Genomic DNA, 15955 nt, shown 5'->3' on the forward strand with positions numbered 1-15955 from the left:
GTAGATTCATAAAGGACAGGAAGGGGTTAAACAGATGCCCGGGAGAGATGGTGACATTCAACAAACCCAGAGATTCCCTACATGTGGGAAGCAAGTCCAGACTGGAGACTGGTAACGGGACTCTAGTCCTGGATGCTCTTAGCTTTGTCTAAGGAAGTCAGGGTGACATTGCCTTGGGATCATGATGGCATCACAAGCTTGGGAGGTTTGGCAAGAATCCTCTCCATAAGACGGGTATCTCTAACTCTGTCCCCAACTTTGTTGCTGGGGCTCTGTAGATGTCAATGGCAAGGAAACATTGTGCTAGCAAGAAGCTGAGCTTTCTTGCAAGTTGCAATCACATTGGCTGCTATAGCTCTCTCCACTTGCTTATACTACAGCAAGTGCCACGGGAGCGTGCATGGAAAAGTACCTGTAAATATTAAGGTTGGTTCCAAAGGTACATTATTGTTTTACTGTGTAATACACCCTCTGGTGATATTGAAGCCTATTAATAACTAAACATCTGTCACAACTGCAATTATATTTCTTGTGCCAGGATTGTGTTTCTACCATTGTGCTGTTTAAACTGGAAGGGAGGGCGTGAATTATTTAGGCAACTGACTTTGAGTAAATAACCAACCAGCACTGTGCAGGCAGTAAGTTTCTGTCACTCCTTGCAGAGTCTCATTGTCACCGCTGATGTTCCCTTGATGTGCTCACAAATCTCTCTGAGAACATCGCCCTGGACCCCCGATGCGGCTGCCTGAGCAACCTGGAGAGGGGAAGCCTGAGAATGAGGAAAAGGGGGGCAGAGGAGCCCCTGGAGGGGGAGAGGAGCCGCCGAGGAGCCAGGCCCCCGACTTCCCCACTTGGCAAGTCTTCTCCCCCCAATCCCCCTGGAGAAATGAGCTTTCTCAAGTGTTTGCTCAGGACTTGGTTGTTTTCTGCCCTCAGGTAGTGGGTGGGGCAGGGTCTGGAGCCTTTGCTGCTGAGTGTTGGGGGGTGAGGAAACCAATGGATGAGACACCTGAGAATATTCCTGAGAAGACACATGTCAGAGCTGGATGCAGCCATTATGTGGATGGGTGAATGGGTTTGGAATGGGTTTGGAAGCTGACTCTGTCAGGCACTGATTGGGCTGAGGCAATCCTTATTGTTTAAAAAAAAAACAGCAAAAGTTATCATTGATAGAGTTGGAATCTGTGTCAGCATGGAAGCGGGACTGCTGCATAGATAATTTCAACTAATTCTCATAATAACCCCGTAAGGGTGTTATTAATGCCATTTTTTATGAGAGAAAAGTAAGACAAACATTAATCAACTTGGTCTAGATTGTACAGGCAACGCTAAACCCATGATTCCTACCACGGATCTCTGAATCCAAAACTGATATTTGTAGCCACTGGAAAACCCTGCCCCTCCCTCCTCACTTGTAGGCCTGGAGGTCAGTGCCGGGGGAGGGGTTTTGTGTTCCCGAGCCACAGGCTTCCCTGACCTTGATCCTGCTCTCTTTCTTCTCCTTGGAGACATTCAGTGCTGTATAAACTCAAGAGGAATTTCAACTCTTGGTGGTTGTATATAGAAGGAAACTTTGATCTGTGTGATGCTGGCATTGAGGAGTTGGTCTGTGGTGAGTCCTATACACAGGTATGTTCTGAAATGGTCTCCTTCAGGCTGTTGCAGCAGCATTGCCAGCCCTCTGTGCCACCAACTCCTACCGGTGACTGAATGAGTTTAGGGTGGGGCCATGAATTTAAGTTTATGATTGTGGAGGAAATAGATTTCTCATGATAGATTCTGATTTTTAGCAATTTCTCCCAGGAGCTGGGGGCTGGGCCCAGCGTAGAATACTGTAAGAGTCTACCTAGAACCTTCTCCACTACAGCTCATTGTTTGGGAACTTAAAGGTGGGGTCTGACGAGGTCCCGGGCCTAGGGCACGCTGATCTGCAGGGTGAGCCCTTCCCATCTGCTCTGAGGAAAGGTCTGGAGGAGGGCAACATGAAGCTGCCAGGACATATGCTGCAGGGCAGGCTCAGAGTGAGTTCTGCTCAGGAGGTTTGGCCAGGGACCAGAGCAACCTGGGCTGGGCCTCCTCATCTCAGCTCACACCTTCCAAGAGAGGAGCCCTGGTAGGAGGCATGGTCTAGTTCAAGGGTAGGATTTCTCCTGGTTGGCTTTTCCTCCGGCTGGGATAAGTGATAGCAGCCTGGGTACTTGTCCTGGGAAGGGGGGCATGTTGAGGCAGAGAGATAAGGCTGGGGACGACAAACATATCTGCAAATCCGACAGGGGCTGTAGCAAATGACAGACATGGCTGACGCTACAGAGGAGGAGGAGGACAGGTTTCTCCCTCAGTGGACGTGAAGGTGTCATACAGCCAACAGACAAGGTCTGATGGAGTCAGAAGGAGCCTCTTTACTCAATGTACTCCCAAATTAAAAAAAATGTTTTTCCATTTATTCCTGCGACTTTGGGCTTTAGAGTTTGGGGGCCAGACCTGTGATGGGCACAGATTAGGCAATTTAACTGCCCCTGTCTCTGGAAGTAGCAATAGCCTGTGTGGAATGAACCAGCTTCTCCAAACCAACTTCTTCTTGGGGAGTTAACTCTTTTTGGACCCAAGGCTGAAGGTCTTGAGGGCTCCTGGCTTGTTCCCATTCGCACCCATGTTCACACACAAACACACATAACACTTTTGCTTACTTCTTTCTTGGGAGCATACCCACCCATTTCTTAAAGATTTCTTGGTGCAGTGGGCAGGGAGATGCAGCTACAAAGGAGAGGGGTGAGATGGGGCCATGAGAGGGAGTCCTGTGGTTGTGGGCTCAGCGCCAGGGATTGGATGGGAGGGGAAGGCAACACAGCCCATCTGGAACAGGTCCCCACATCTGTTTCCAGCAGTGAGGTCCCTCATAGTACGTTGCCTCACTGTGCCTCAGCCGCTTGGCTGGGGACCTCCTTCGGATAAAGCAGAGGCCGGGCATTGGGACTACCGACAGAGTGTCAGGGGCCTCCTCATATCTCAGGCCCTCTGGGTAGTTGCCTAGGTGGCTGTGCCCAGTGTAGGCAGGGTAGGCAACATTATAAAGTAGGGAGGAGTCTCCTCCATGACCCTCATCTTCCCACCCCAGATCAGTTCCACACTTTCTGGTACCATTTTTGTTGCCAGTAACAGAAGTCCAGTAGAGCTCTCCTAAATGAAAAGAGAAACATGTTAGAAAGACTTCAGGCAGGGGTTGGGGGGAGATGTCTCACAGAATACAAGGCCTCGGGGATGGCTAAACAGAGGGCCTGGAGGGATTTTGAAAACCAAATAAAGCCGCTTCTCTCTGCCTGTCCTCACCTCTCTGGTTTGTCTGACCATGTGAAAGTTATTCCTGTCAAAAGCTTCCAATTTGGCATCCAGCCCCAACTGGGAATTAGTACTGTCTCAATTTTAAATTCCCCAATGAACAGGCTCATTGCTGCCCACTTTTGATCACATAAATAGTGCCCAGGGAAGAGGGCCAAAGATTATGAACATGGCTGTTTCCATTATACATATGGAGATGGGGAAAGGGGAGAAGCAATGACCAGAGGGGTGGGGCACTCGTTCACCCCTGTTCTAGAGATACTAGTTTTGTAGCCCATTCTGGAAGTTGGTTGGCTGTCCATTAGATACTGATGAGGTGCTTGCTACTAATGCTATAAGTCATAGCCTTTAAAAAAGGTAGTCCCCATAAGGCCCAGAAAAGCAAAATATCACTGGTGGAACAAGCACAATGGGGTAGATAAAGTTGGCTGTGGGCACTGCAGTGGAGGGTAGAGAGAGACCTCACACAGAGGGCAGGACCGGAGAAGTGAGACCTGCTCCCAGTTGTCCTCCCTGTGGGTTCTTCTCCTGTTTGTCAGCCCAGAGCATTGTAGAATCCCCCAGACTGTCTATTCCTATGTTTTTGCCGAGATGTGGCCAGCCTTTCTCTTGACATATCTGGAGGAGATGACCTGTAGGTGGAGAACTCTTTCTCTTCTATTTTGTTCCCTCAAGAGTCTTGCAAGGGCACATAGCAATGAAGCCCTGACTCGTCTTGGGCCCGCCAAAGTGCCGACTCCTCAATCTGGTGGCCTGAAAGGATGGTTTTCCCCTTTTGCCCGGACTATGAGATCCAGGGCTCTTTGGGTCAAGTATGGGGCTGATTTATGGAAGGTCAGTAGGCCCAGGAAGCCAGCTAGAAGCAGGTTCCCAGAGGATAGAGAGATGCCCAGGCGGTTTCAATAAACTACAGCTAAGTAAACAATTCTACTACTATGGTGCTGCTCCAACTAAATCTGAAGAAAGACATTTCTAATATGGGGAGAAATGGATGTGCACTATTGATATAGAAGCTAAGAATAGCTCATGTTCCAAACAAAGTGTTTTTTAGTATTTTGAAATAAAAACGTGTAGACAAAGCAAGGAATTAGAATGTATGACTCATTAAATTGCTGACTCTGAGAGCAATAGAAATTCAAAAGAAAATTTTCTCCCCCATTTCTCCCTCCCACCCCTGTTCTGAATAGCTTATAAAAAGAGACTCTGCATAAACAGGACCCATAAACTCCTGCAAGATTTAAGGTCCAGCACAGTGGGAGGCAGAAGGAACTCAACTTTTATTGTTTTGTTATTAAGTTGGCCTCCCCAGGTAGACTGGAGTCATTGCCCAGAGCCGCCATGGCCTTCCCATCCTCATTTCTCCTCCTCCTGTCTCTCTGTCCTGTCCCTGCAGGTATTCAGGAAATTTATGGACCCACTGTGGTCTCTGCTCCTCCGTCCCTCCCTCCTCAGTCCCTGGCTCTGCTGGACCTCAGTAGACTCAACTCATTAGCCTTAGCGAGGAGGTTTCGTAAACACACATCAGATCGTAGGGGCTACGTCTTAGGGAAGGGTGCACAGTGTATGGCGTGGTAGCAGAATGCAGCAGTGGGCACCTACATCAATGCACTGGGTGGTCTCGAGTGCATTTGTGTGTTGAATCGAAAGGTTGGGCCTCATCAATGGTGTTTGGTTTTCTTTCTCACAAAAACCTTTCTAAAATAAGTCTTATGGGGAATCTAGGACTTAAAACAGAAAAGAGAGAACACATTCTGGTTGGAGCAAGGCATGTGCATATGTTTGAGAGAGAGAGAGAGAGAGACAAGACAATGGGGAGGTCTTCCAGGACCTCTGAAAGGAGCAGCAAGATGTTTCACTTGAAGGAACTATTGGTTGACCTTCATAGCATGATTCCTTCTCACCTCTGACCTCTCCTTGCTGCCATCTGCTTTCCTTCTGAGCAATCTCATGCTCCTTGAATACTTTAGCAGCCTATTCAGGTATCTTCCCCAAGTCTTGGTGTCATATGGGGAATCTGAGATGACCATGGAGATGACCAGGCAGCATTTCCACTTCACGTTGCTTCAACTTCAACTGTGTGACTTTCTCCTTGACTTTCTCTCCTGCAGCCTGCACCTTGCTCCTGTTACCCTCTAGAATACCTCACCTCTGAGACCTCATGTGGCCACACTGTTTGTTCTCCTTGACAATCTCCTCTACAGCTGTTTATCATTGCTAGACTACTTTTGGATGAGTAGCATACTGCGGGAAAATCTTACACGAATATGGGACATGGGTGGTTGACCCTACAGACTCAGCCTTCAACTCCAATAGGCCTAAAGTTTGGAGTTGAAGGCTGAGTTTTTTGTTTTTTTTTTTTTTAAACTGCTTCAGCAGTTTTTTTAGTGGTCGGGTCTCCCCACCCTCATTCTCCACCGTGACTGTTTCAACCCCTATCCATTCTTCTGAAGATGATGTCAGCTCCCCATTCACATAAAAGACAAGGGTCCCAGGAATAAAATTCTTCAACTTCCTGCCCCTCCGTTACCTTTTCTTCATTCATGCCCCTCTTCCCCTCTCTCTGGCCATCACTGGAGGACTGGGCCCCCTACCAGTCCAAGGACCATCTGCCACATGTGCTAGGACATCTGTTCCCTCTCTTATGGGACCTTATCCCATCAAATGTACTTCCTCTGTTCTTCTTTAACTTCTTGCTTCTTCCCCTGAGCCCAAATATTTGGTCTAATGTCACTCATCCTTTTTTTAAAAAAAGCAGATACAAATTTTCCTTCAAAATTTTTGGATAAAAATTGCCTACACCTGTTTCATTTCTTCCCCTTTCATTTACATTTCACCCCTCACTCACTGTGATCTGGCCTCCGCTACCCTCAGTCCACTGTGCACATTCTGGCTGGGGCAGGAGGGTGTTAGAGCAGAAGGAGCAATGCCGAAGGAGTGGGCCATGTCAAAATTTAGCTCATCATCAGAATCTATCAACTGAGTTTGTAAAATCTCTATGTGGTTGTCAGCTGTGCCTACTAAGCCAGGAGCTTTCTCAGGTAGGACCCAGAAATCGCTACCACCAACTCCCTTCTCACTGGGACCTTCACTGATGGCCCTACAAGTCCCCAGGTGGCCCCCTGTGGAGGGTGTCTGCTGCTACATTGCCACACCAACAAATGGACTTTGCTCACTCTTGTCACATTGGCAAATCTTTTTTCCTTTCCCTTTCCTTATCAGTTATAGCCATCCACTTGGAATTTTGAGTGAGTTTAACCAAGAAAATTTTAATCACTCTTCTGGAGATTTTCCTTACCCAATTCTTAGAAATCTTTCTTTCAACCAGGAACTATTTACTTCCTTTGTAATTCCTCTAATGCAACATATTACAAATTGATGATTCTCAGAACATCATTATAAACAAATACCCTCTGAAAGTGCTTCATGGTCAGTAAAATTCTGATGATGCTGTACACTAGAGCTGCATCTTGGAATGCACATTAAAATCTCAGAGATGCCTGAGAGCAAAGAAAATGCCTTATCTTTTTCTAACCCAGCTTTTCCAAACACAGTTTGAGTCAAGGATGCTGGGTGTGAGTGAATGTGTGTGTGTGTAAAAGTCTAGAAACAACATACTAAGTGTTTATTTCATCTTTCTATGACATACCTACTTCTCAGATCAATGCAAATGACACATAACTGACTTCCTCTGGGCCTGGTGAATGGTTACACTGGTATTCATTCAAACGCCATTAGTTGGTGTGTCAGGCTCTGTGCTCGGTGTTGGGGATAAAGAGAGGAATAATCTCTTCCCTCATGCAGTTTTATAGGCTCGTGGAAAAGATGGATTAGTATTCACCATGGAGTTTATGACTTAGGATAAATTCGTGCACAAGGCATGCCTGAGAGCTTATTAAGAGACACACACAGCACACAAAGTTGCCTAGCTCCAGGGTCCATCATTTATTTATAAAACAAGAATATGTGAGTAGTGCTCTATGAAGCTATGCAGTATAATAGAATGGACATATATCCATCCAAATATGCATTGTTTGTTGTTATTAATGTGGTCACATTGCTCCTCAAGGTTTTTTCACTCAGAAATTTATTACCAACATCCTTTTCTATTGTGCTGTGATTTATTTAACTGGTACCCTATCGACCGTTGTTTAGGTTGCTCTGTTTGCTTTCCCAAGCAGGGCTGCAATGAGCACCCTTGTATATTTATCCCTATGAACTTGTGTAAGTGTATCTAAATATAACTTTTCTAGAAGTGAAATTTCTGGGTCAGAAAGTATATACACTTTTTTTTTTTTTGCTAGATTTTCCAAATTGTTCCAGAGTTATTACCTAAGGTAGGGCTTTTGAGGACAGGGGACACTGGCGTGGAGGAGAGGGAGGCAAGAGAGGAGAAGGGCTTGAAGGTGATCAGCAATGAAGGCTTGTCCCTGAGGAAGGTGAGGGGGTGTAGGATCAGGAACACAATTTCATGAAGAAAAACATTTTATATGTCGACCCGAGTGTAAATTATGGACTCCCCAGAAACTATTGTAAACACTCTCAGCTAAGAAATTTTTATCACTCTTTCATCCTCCTGGAGATGCTCTGACCCAATTTCTTGGAAATCCTCTTTCCATGTAGGACCCACTCACTTTCTGCATGATTCTTCTAACGACACACACAATGAATTGATGATTAACATGAATATTAATCAGTCTTTCTCTAAAGGTGCTTCCTGGTCAGTAACCCAGTTGGGCCCTAGAAACCTGATGTCTCTGGAAGAGCTCTGGGCATCAGGACGCCATGTGCCTGCCCTTCCAGCATTTGCATGGGGGATACAGAAAGGGGCCAGAGCATATCACGGGGCGAGCAAGGTACACGTTCATGCAATGTCCGCGTCATCTCACGCCAGGTCATCTAGGACAGTTTAATATTAAAACAAAGTTCGGTATGTTATGATGCAGGATACTAGTTTTTAAGAGAAAATGTTGGACTTCGAAAGTGGTGTCTTGCTTGCAGGGGACTGTTTTGGGTTATGACCGCATAATTCTCTGTCGTCAGAAGCCCTTCGATGGAAAAATTTAGAATCATTGAGACAGGCTGTATTCATCTAGTGCATTCCATGTGTTTGTATCAAATTTTGACTGGGGCATTTTGCTCCTATTGAGAAAGTGAGGCAGGAGGAGGGGAGGGACAGTGAAGTTCATGCCCTAATAGACTTGCTGTTAGCAGAAGACAGCACTTGACCTCAAGTTCAAGTAAATCCTGTCCACTGCAGAGTCCAGAGGGAACTGGAGAAACACAGAGGACTCTCAGGCCTGTTCCACTAGGGACCCCTCCTTCAGTCGCTGTCCCTGGAGCCAGGCCCAGCTCTCAGTCCACAACCTGCAGCTGTGGTTATTGCAGGAGCCTCTTCCTCCTGAACCTCTTGTCTCTTAATCCAGCTACTGTTGCTTTATAACAAATCATCCAAACTCAATGGCATAAACCAATGAACATCTTATGCTCAATGGAGTCCCTGGGTCAGGAATTCAGTGCAGATGGCTTATTTGCCCCATGAAGTCTAGTGCCTCTGATGGAAAGACTCAGAAGGTGGGGACAGGAATCATTTTGTCACTCATATGCTTGGTACCTGAGCTGAGGTGGCTGAAGGATTAGCTCAGCTTGGAGCATCTACCTGTGACTTCTCCATGTGGCTTGTGTTTCTCACAGTGTGGCATCTGGGATATAAGATGAGCATTTAGGGATGCACCTTCCAAGAAGACCAGCTGGGAACTGCTTGGCCTTTTATGATTTCACCTTGTAAGCATCACTGCTGGTGTATTTTAGTGGTCAAAGCAGTGAAATCCTCCTAGATGCCAGGGGTGACAACATAGACAGCACCTATCAGTCAGATAATGTTCAAAAAATTAGGGACCATGTAGTAAAACTGTACTTTTCCTTCCTGGATCCTGGATCCTCTGTGCCCTGCTCTAGGTGATGCACCTTTTTTAGCCCCTCCAGTCCCCTGCTCGGTGGCATGGGAGAACAGGATGCCGGAGGAGTCAAGATAAGGGGCCTTCCAGTGATCTGAGTATCCTGTGGATAGCTTGGAAATTTATGTTAGAAGTGTTTGTCCTCCTTAGTTATCCTAACCAGAAAGAGGAAGGACAGGGAGGGAAACCCATGCTGGCACATAGAGGAACTTCAGACACATGCACTGGGACGATAACCAGGACAGGTTTTCAGGAAAAGTGATAAAGCACATTCCAGGAGAGAGAGCGGCCAGCAGGTCGTGGTGTATCCTTATACAAGTGGTACACTGCACAACTCCAGGGGGCGTTAGAGCATATAATTAACTGGGCCCTGGTCACACAGGCCTTTGATGGGACACATTTAAGGGGAAGCAGTCACTGGTTCCCTTGTGCCGCTGTTACGCAAATGTCAGTCACAGGGTCATCTTCTCATATTATATTTGGGGAGACAGCGGGGCTTCAGATCTGTACATGAGTCAGTCCACCCTGCAGTCTGGTTACCTGCTCCCATCCACGGGCCTAGCACCCTCTCAGCGCTGTGCAGCTTTGCTTCAGGGCCCCGCCTGGGACTCTGGGACCCCGCCCCCAACTTCTCTCAATGTGTGGCAGCCACCAAGTCCCAGTCTCCAGAAGGGGGCGCTGGAGAGAAACCTCAATTTCCTTTGCTGTACGGTCTCTCAATTTCCCACACCACCACAAACGCATGGCGGATGTATATAAATCACAGATTTTACCGAACACTTGGGAAAAACTGGGGAATTGCCATGTAGGAAAAAAATTACAACATACAAGAAAATCTTCTTGGAGTCAGAAAAATAAATATATTTTTAAGGGGTCTTTTCATGCACTGATTCCTTTGCCAGTCTGGTCAAGCTTATGAATTATGTTTTTAAGTGCATGAAATGAAGTAATTAAGGCAACCACAAAGGAAATCAATTTAAATACAGTATCAAAATAGTAAACAGAAACAAACATGTGATACAATAATACACGCACTCCTTTGTGTATGTGTTAACTAATTGGCTGTAGCAGCGGGTGTAATGACCACCACGGTTTTGAAGTACTGCAGTGGTTAAGCGTAAACAACACTGTGGAATAATGGGTGATGACCGTAACCTGATGGAAATAGATTAGTGGCGAAAGCACAGTACTGCTGGTTCCACAGTGCCTTGGGGCTTGCACTCATAACAGAAAATGTGCTGGCTTGCCTATAGAGGTTTACAAAAATAAAGGTATATTCCTTCCCATCCAAATTCATGGACCCCTGAATCCCATCCTCAAGTCCCCAGTGCCCCTCAGGACCCCCCAGCTGGTGTTGTTCTTTAGCTGTGTTTCCAGACTCAGTGGCAGCCCTGCCCTCTCATTTCTGGAGCCAGTGCTCCTGTCTTCAGGCCTCCCCAGGGAATGTCTCTACTCCTCTTTAGGAAATTGGATCCCCCACTACAGAATCCATCTCCTTCTGACTTCCTCTCCCATAGAACTCAATCCACCCTGCCAAGAGGGTAATAGGAATGATATTCTGACACGTGTCATAATGGTGCATGTTAATATTAAGGCTAAGTTTGAGTCACTGATTTCCTTCCCCAGGTCAGAACCACAGGTACTTGACTTCTTAGGGAGAGAGGAGGTTTCAAAACCAATGCTCCTGGGCAGAGCAAACTTGCAAGATTGAAGGTTCAGACCCCAGAATTCTCCTGCTAGTGTAAAGAAGATCCCTCAGACCACCTTTCAGGTTTAGTGGTGAGGCCGGAGCCAGGAAGGAGCGTATAATGCAGGAGAAGTAAAGGAAACTTCTCTGCATTCTCTGCTGAGGCAGTAGAGGGCAAGTGATGAGGAGGTAGGTGAGTTGGAAGGATGTTCTGCTTCCACCTCTCCTGGAACCCAGGGACAGGGCTCCTGCCTCAACCTTGCATGGGATCTTTGGGAGCCCACCAGACAGGCCACTTGTTCCAGGATGCTGCCTCTGGTCTGGCTGCATGTGTGGAGAGTGGAAAAAGGCACTCCCTTGAGTCTTGCTGTGGGGCAGATGCTGAATGAAGAGCTCGCTAGTCAGCTGCATGGGCACAGCAAGGTGTCCCTAGAATAGAGGATGGATGCTTTCTTCCCCGGCCAGACCTGGATGAAGAGCAAAGCGGAGACCCAGAAAGTGCAGTCAAACAGAGCTGAGAGGAGCCAGACAGTAAAGGCAGGTACAAAGCCTCCTGAAAGCATTGCCCACACTAGAAGGCCCACGTCTCCAGTTCTAAACTTCAGGTTTGGAGGCCAGTAGGACACCTGTGACCGTGTAACAAGACGTATCATCCTGGGAGACAGTATGAGAGACTACATAGCCTTTAAAATGAATTTCATTTGGGGGGTGGGAGGACATTTTTAGATTTACAGCAACTTTGAGAAGATAGTAGGAGGGAGTTCTCACATACCTAACCCTCAGGTTTCTGTTAGCATCGCACGTGAACAGGATACACATGTCACAGTTAATAAGCCAATACTGCTACCCTCTTATTAGCTAAGGTCCACAATTTATTCATATTTCCTTAAGTTTTATCTAACATTTTTTCTCTTCCAGGATATCACCCAGAGTATGACATTACATTTACTAGTCACATCCCTCTAGGCTCCTCTTGGCTGTGACAGTGTCTCACTTTCCACTTTTTTGATGACTTTGACATGAGGCGTACTGGTCAGGTATTTTGCAGAATGTTTTCAATTGGGATTTGTCTCATGGTTAGACTGGGGTTCTAGGTTTGGTGGGGAGGTTTGGGGGAAAATGGCACTGAGGTAAAGTGCCATTTTCAGCACATCATATCAAGGGTACACATGATACAGGTAGGTTGATGTCGATCAACTGACCTGAGGTGATGCTTGTCTGCCTTTCCCACTGTAAAGTCACCGATTTCCCCTTTCCATGCCGTCCTATTTTGAAGAACGTCCCTGTGCACAGACCACACTTGGAGAAATGAGGAGTTATGCTGCACCTCCGTGAGGGCAGAGCCTCTACATGAACTGTTTGGAATGCTTCTGTAGAGGAGATTTGGTTTCTTCTTCCCTATTTATTTGTTTAGTCATCTATTTACATACTTATGGACTCATGACTATTGATTTCGTATTTTGGGTAATAAGCCAATACAACTTTATTTGCTTTGTTGCTGTAATGGCTGTGGCCTTGGCCATGGGGAGCTCTTGGTTAGTTCCTTTCTGGTGCTAAAACACGGACCAGGCTCACCTTGTGTATTTCCTGCCCCAGTTCTCTGACCTGATTTCCTTTATTAGGAAATGGTATTAGAAACCAAGATCTGAGCACTAGGTGTGTTTGTTGCTACTGTGGTATTATTGCTTCTAGGCCCTCTCAGCTTACAGAACAAGGAACTACCTCTCTGTGTATTAACCTATGTATATGCATACATCCATACATATTTCTGTATGTAACTATCTATGTCCAAATAAGGGGAAACATGCATTTATACTGATGTCTCCAACTCTAATCCGCTACTACGTGGATCATTTAGTGTCTTCCCCTTCCTTATTTGTAAATGCCCACTCTGACAGTGAGAAATCAGGCTCTCACTATCCACCGTCCATTTACGGTTGGCCCTTGACCACTGCAGACATTAGGGGCACCGACCCCCCATGCAGCTGAAAATCCATGTGTAGCTTTTTGCTCCCCTAGGACTTCACTACTAACAGCCAACGGTTGACCAGAGGCCTTACCGATAATGTAGACAGTCAAGTAAAACACATTTTATATGTTACGTGTATTATATACTGTGTTCTCATACTGCTAAGCTAGAGAAAAGAGAATGTTCTTAAGAAAACCATAGGGAAGAGAAAGTATCTGTACAGTGTTTATCGAAGAAAATTCACATATAAGTGGACCCGTGCAGTTCAAACCGTGTTGTTCAAGGGTCAACCGAACCTGTTTAATTGCAATGCGGGTGTACAGTGGTATCAGAACTGCTGGCACCCACACCTGTAGGAAACAACTTCACCAACTAAAGGGCTTACGGACAGTGCCTTTGCCCTTTGTTTTACAGGCTCTACTCAGTTCCAAAATGACTTATGTCCGCACTCCCCTCGCTGCTACCTCCCACGAGGCCATTTCATACATTGTGAGACAGATTCATTTGTCACATCCTGTGCTTTATCCCGGGATTCTGCTGACCTGTTCAATGATTTTTAAAATTTGCATCCATTAAGGTTCACTCAGTGCTGAAGTTCAGTGGATTTTTGCCAAATGCCTATTTTCCTGTAGCCACAACTACAGTATCATGTGGAATGGTTTCTCTGCCCTAAAATACACCCTGTATTTTACCTGTTCAACCTTCCTCCTTCACCCTTAAACTCCAGAAACCACTGGCCTTTTTATGTTTCTATAATTCTGCCTTTTCCATAATGTCATTTCATGGGAGCCCCACGGTATGTAGCTTTTCAGACTGATTCCTTTCATTTACAGATATTCATTTAAGATTCACTCATGTCTTTTGTGGCTTGATACCTCATTTTTATCACTGAATAATATTCAATTTTATAGATGCACCACAGTTCATCTATTCACCTACTGAAGGACAGCTTGGTTCAGTGCAGTTTTTGGTGACTATCAATAGAGATGCTTTAAATGTATACATCTCTATGTATTTTTAAAGATTTATAAATAAATATTATGCTGTAAATCTGCATGCAGATTTTTGGACGTAAGTTTTCAAATTAGTTAGGTAAAAACTTAAGTGTGTATCTGCTGGATAGAAGGATGAGACTATGTTTAGCTTTGTAAGAAACTTCCAAACTATTTCCCAAAGAGGATGTGCCATTTATGCATTCCTACCAATGAGAAAGAAAGTTCTTCTTGCTTCATATTTTCACTAGCAACTGGTTTTGTTTTTTTATTTTGGGATTGTAGTCACACTAATAGGTATGTAGTAACATCTCATTGTTTTAATTTGCATTTCCTAATGACATATGATGTGGAACATCTTTTCATGTGTTTGTTTGCCACCTGTATGTTTTCTTTGGTGAGGTGTCTGCTAAAATCTTTTCCCCATTTTTTGCATTAGTTGTTTTCTTATTGTTGAATTTAATAATTTCTTTGTATAATTTGGCTATAAGTCCTTTAACAGATACATGTTCTTCAAATATTTTCTCCTAACCTGTGGTTTGTCTTTTTATTTTCTTAGCAGTGTCTTATGCAGAGCAAATTTTAATCTTAATAAAGTCCAACTTATCATTTTTTTTCATAGATCATGCTTTTGGTGTTTCATCTAAAAGCTCATTACCAAACACGCAATCATCTAGATGTTCTATATTTTCTTCTAAAAACTTCATAGTTTTGCAGTTTACATTTAGGTTTATGATCCATTTTAATTAATTTTTATGAAAAGTATCTGAGGGGGGACCCAAAATAATTAATGGCAAGATAATTCTGGGGGGCAGACCCCTTGTAATACAGGCTTACCCCACTAGGTGAGTATTCTAGGAACCCATGTGTATCAGTATACCAGCTGGTGTTGTTGTAAGAGGCTGTGTTCAGCTTCAGTGAATTTTGGGGGGACTCTTTCAATACCTTTGCCCATTTCATGATGAGTAATTTACACATGCACCTGCCCACACCATGGTGATTGCTCAGCAGTTTTTGACCAAAGGCAGCATGACCCCTGGGCCCTACCCTCCCTATTCACCTGATCTTTCCCCGGAGCAACTTTTTTGTTTGTTTGTTTCCCTGGATGAAAAAAGGGAAACATTTTTCCAACATGAAAAAGGTGAAACAAAAAACGGTAGAAGCTTTCCAGTTCCATCCATGCTGCTGCAAATTTGAAAGCATTATGCTAAGCAAAATAAGCCAGGCAGTGAAAGACAAATACCATATGACCTCATCTTTAACTGGAACCTAAACAACAAAACAAACAAACAAGCAAAATATAACCAAAGACACTGAAATAGAGAACAGGCTGACCAGAAAGGAGGGGGGAGGGAATTTCAGGGGAAAAGGGGAGGATTCACAGGAACAAGTATAAAGGACACATGGACAAAAACAAGGTGGGGGTGGAAATGGGAGGGAGGTGGGGAGGCTTGGGAGGTTGGCTGGGATGGGAGTAATAGACAGAAATCTGTACTTGAACAACAATTAAATAAAAAAAGGGAGAAAATGGTAGAAGCATTATAAAAGGCATCAACATTGAGGAGTTCAAAAATTCTTTTGAGCAGTGGGAAAAACAATAGGTGAATTGCATCAAATGGAGAGTACTTGGAAGGTGACTGACATTTAAACATGTGAGAATAAATACACAGTGTTTTATAAATACCATTTTTTGGGTCTCCCCTCATAGGGGGACTCGGTTCTGTGCCTTGGTTAATTTGTTTCTGCACATGGATGTCCATTGGCTCCAGCCCTAGTTGTTGCAATCAACATATGCTTTTCATTCTCCCTGTGGTCTTGTGGTCTTCCAGGACTAGATCATGTAGAAAACACGCGTGCATGCATGCATTTGCAAACACTCACCTCCTGAGGACAAACAGTATTCCCAGAGACAGCTCAGTATAAGTCCACAGAAAGGGAGAAAAGCTATTTTATTAAAGGCACCGTAATCTGCAAGATGTCTCCCATCAATAATGGAGAGAGCATTTTTCCTCCTTTC

At 45.0% G+C, this 15955-nt stretch overlaps 1 protein-coding gene across 1 annotated transcript in view; it reads left to right on the forward strand.

The window, feature by feature from the left end:
* The first annotated feature begins 665 nt into the window (after positions 1 to 665).
* Positions 666 to 15955, forward strand: part of CALN1 (calneuron 1) — a 434944-nt gene continuing 419654 nt past the window's right edge. The window contains exon 1 of the mRNA XM_037041731.1: positions 666 to 858. Coding sequence (XP_036897626.1) covers positions 736 to 858 — 123 coding nt within the window. The 5' untranslated portion in view covers positions 666 to 735. The remainder of the gene's footprint in view (positions 859 to 15955) is intronic.

The sequence above is a fragment of the Sturnira hondurensis genome, unplaced genomic scaffold (genome assembly GCF_014824575.4).
Source record: "Sturnira hondurensis isolate 20B ecotype Veracruz unplaced genomic scaffold, ASM1482457v3 Scaffold0003166, whole genome shotgun sequence".
NCBI classification, from domain to species: Eukaryota; Metazoa; Chordata; class Mammalia; order Chiroptera; family Phyllostomidae; genus Sturnira; species Sturnira hondurensis.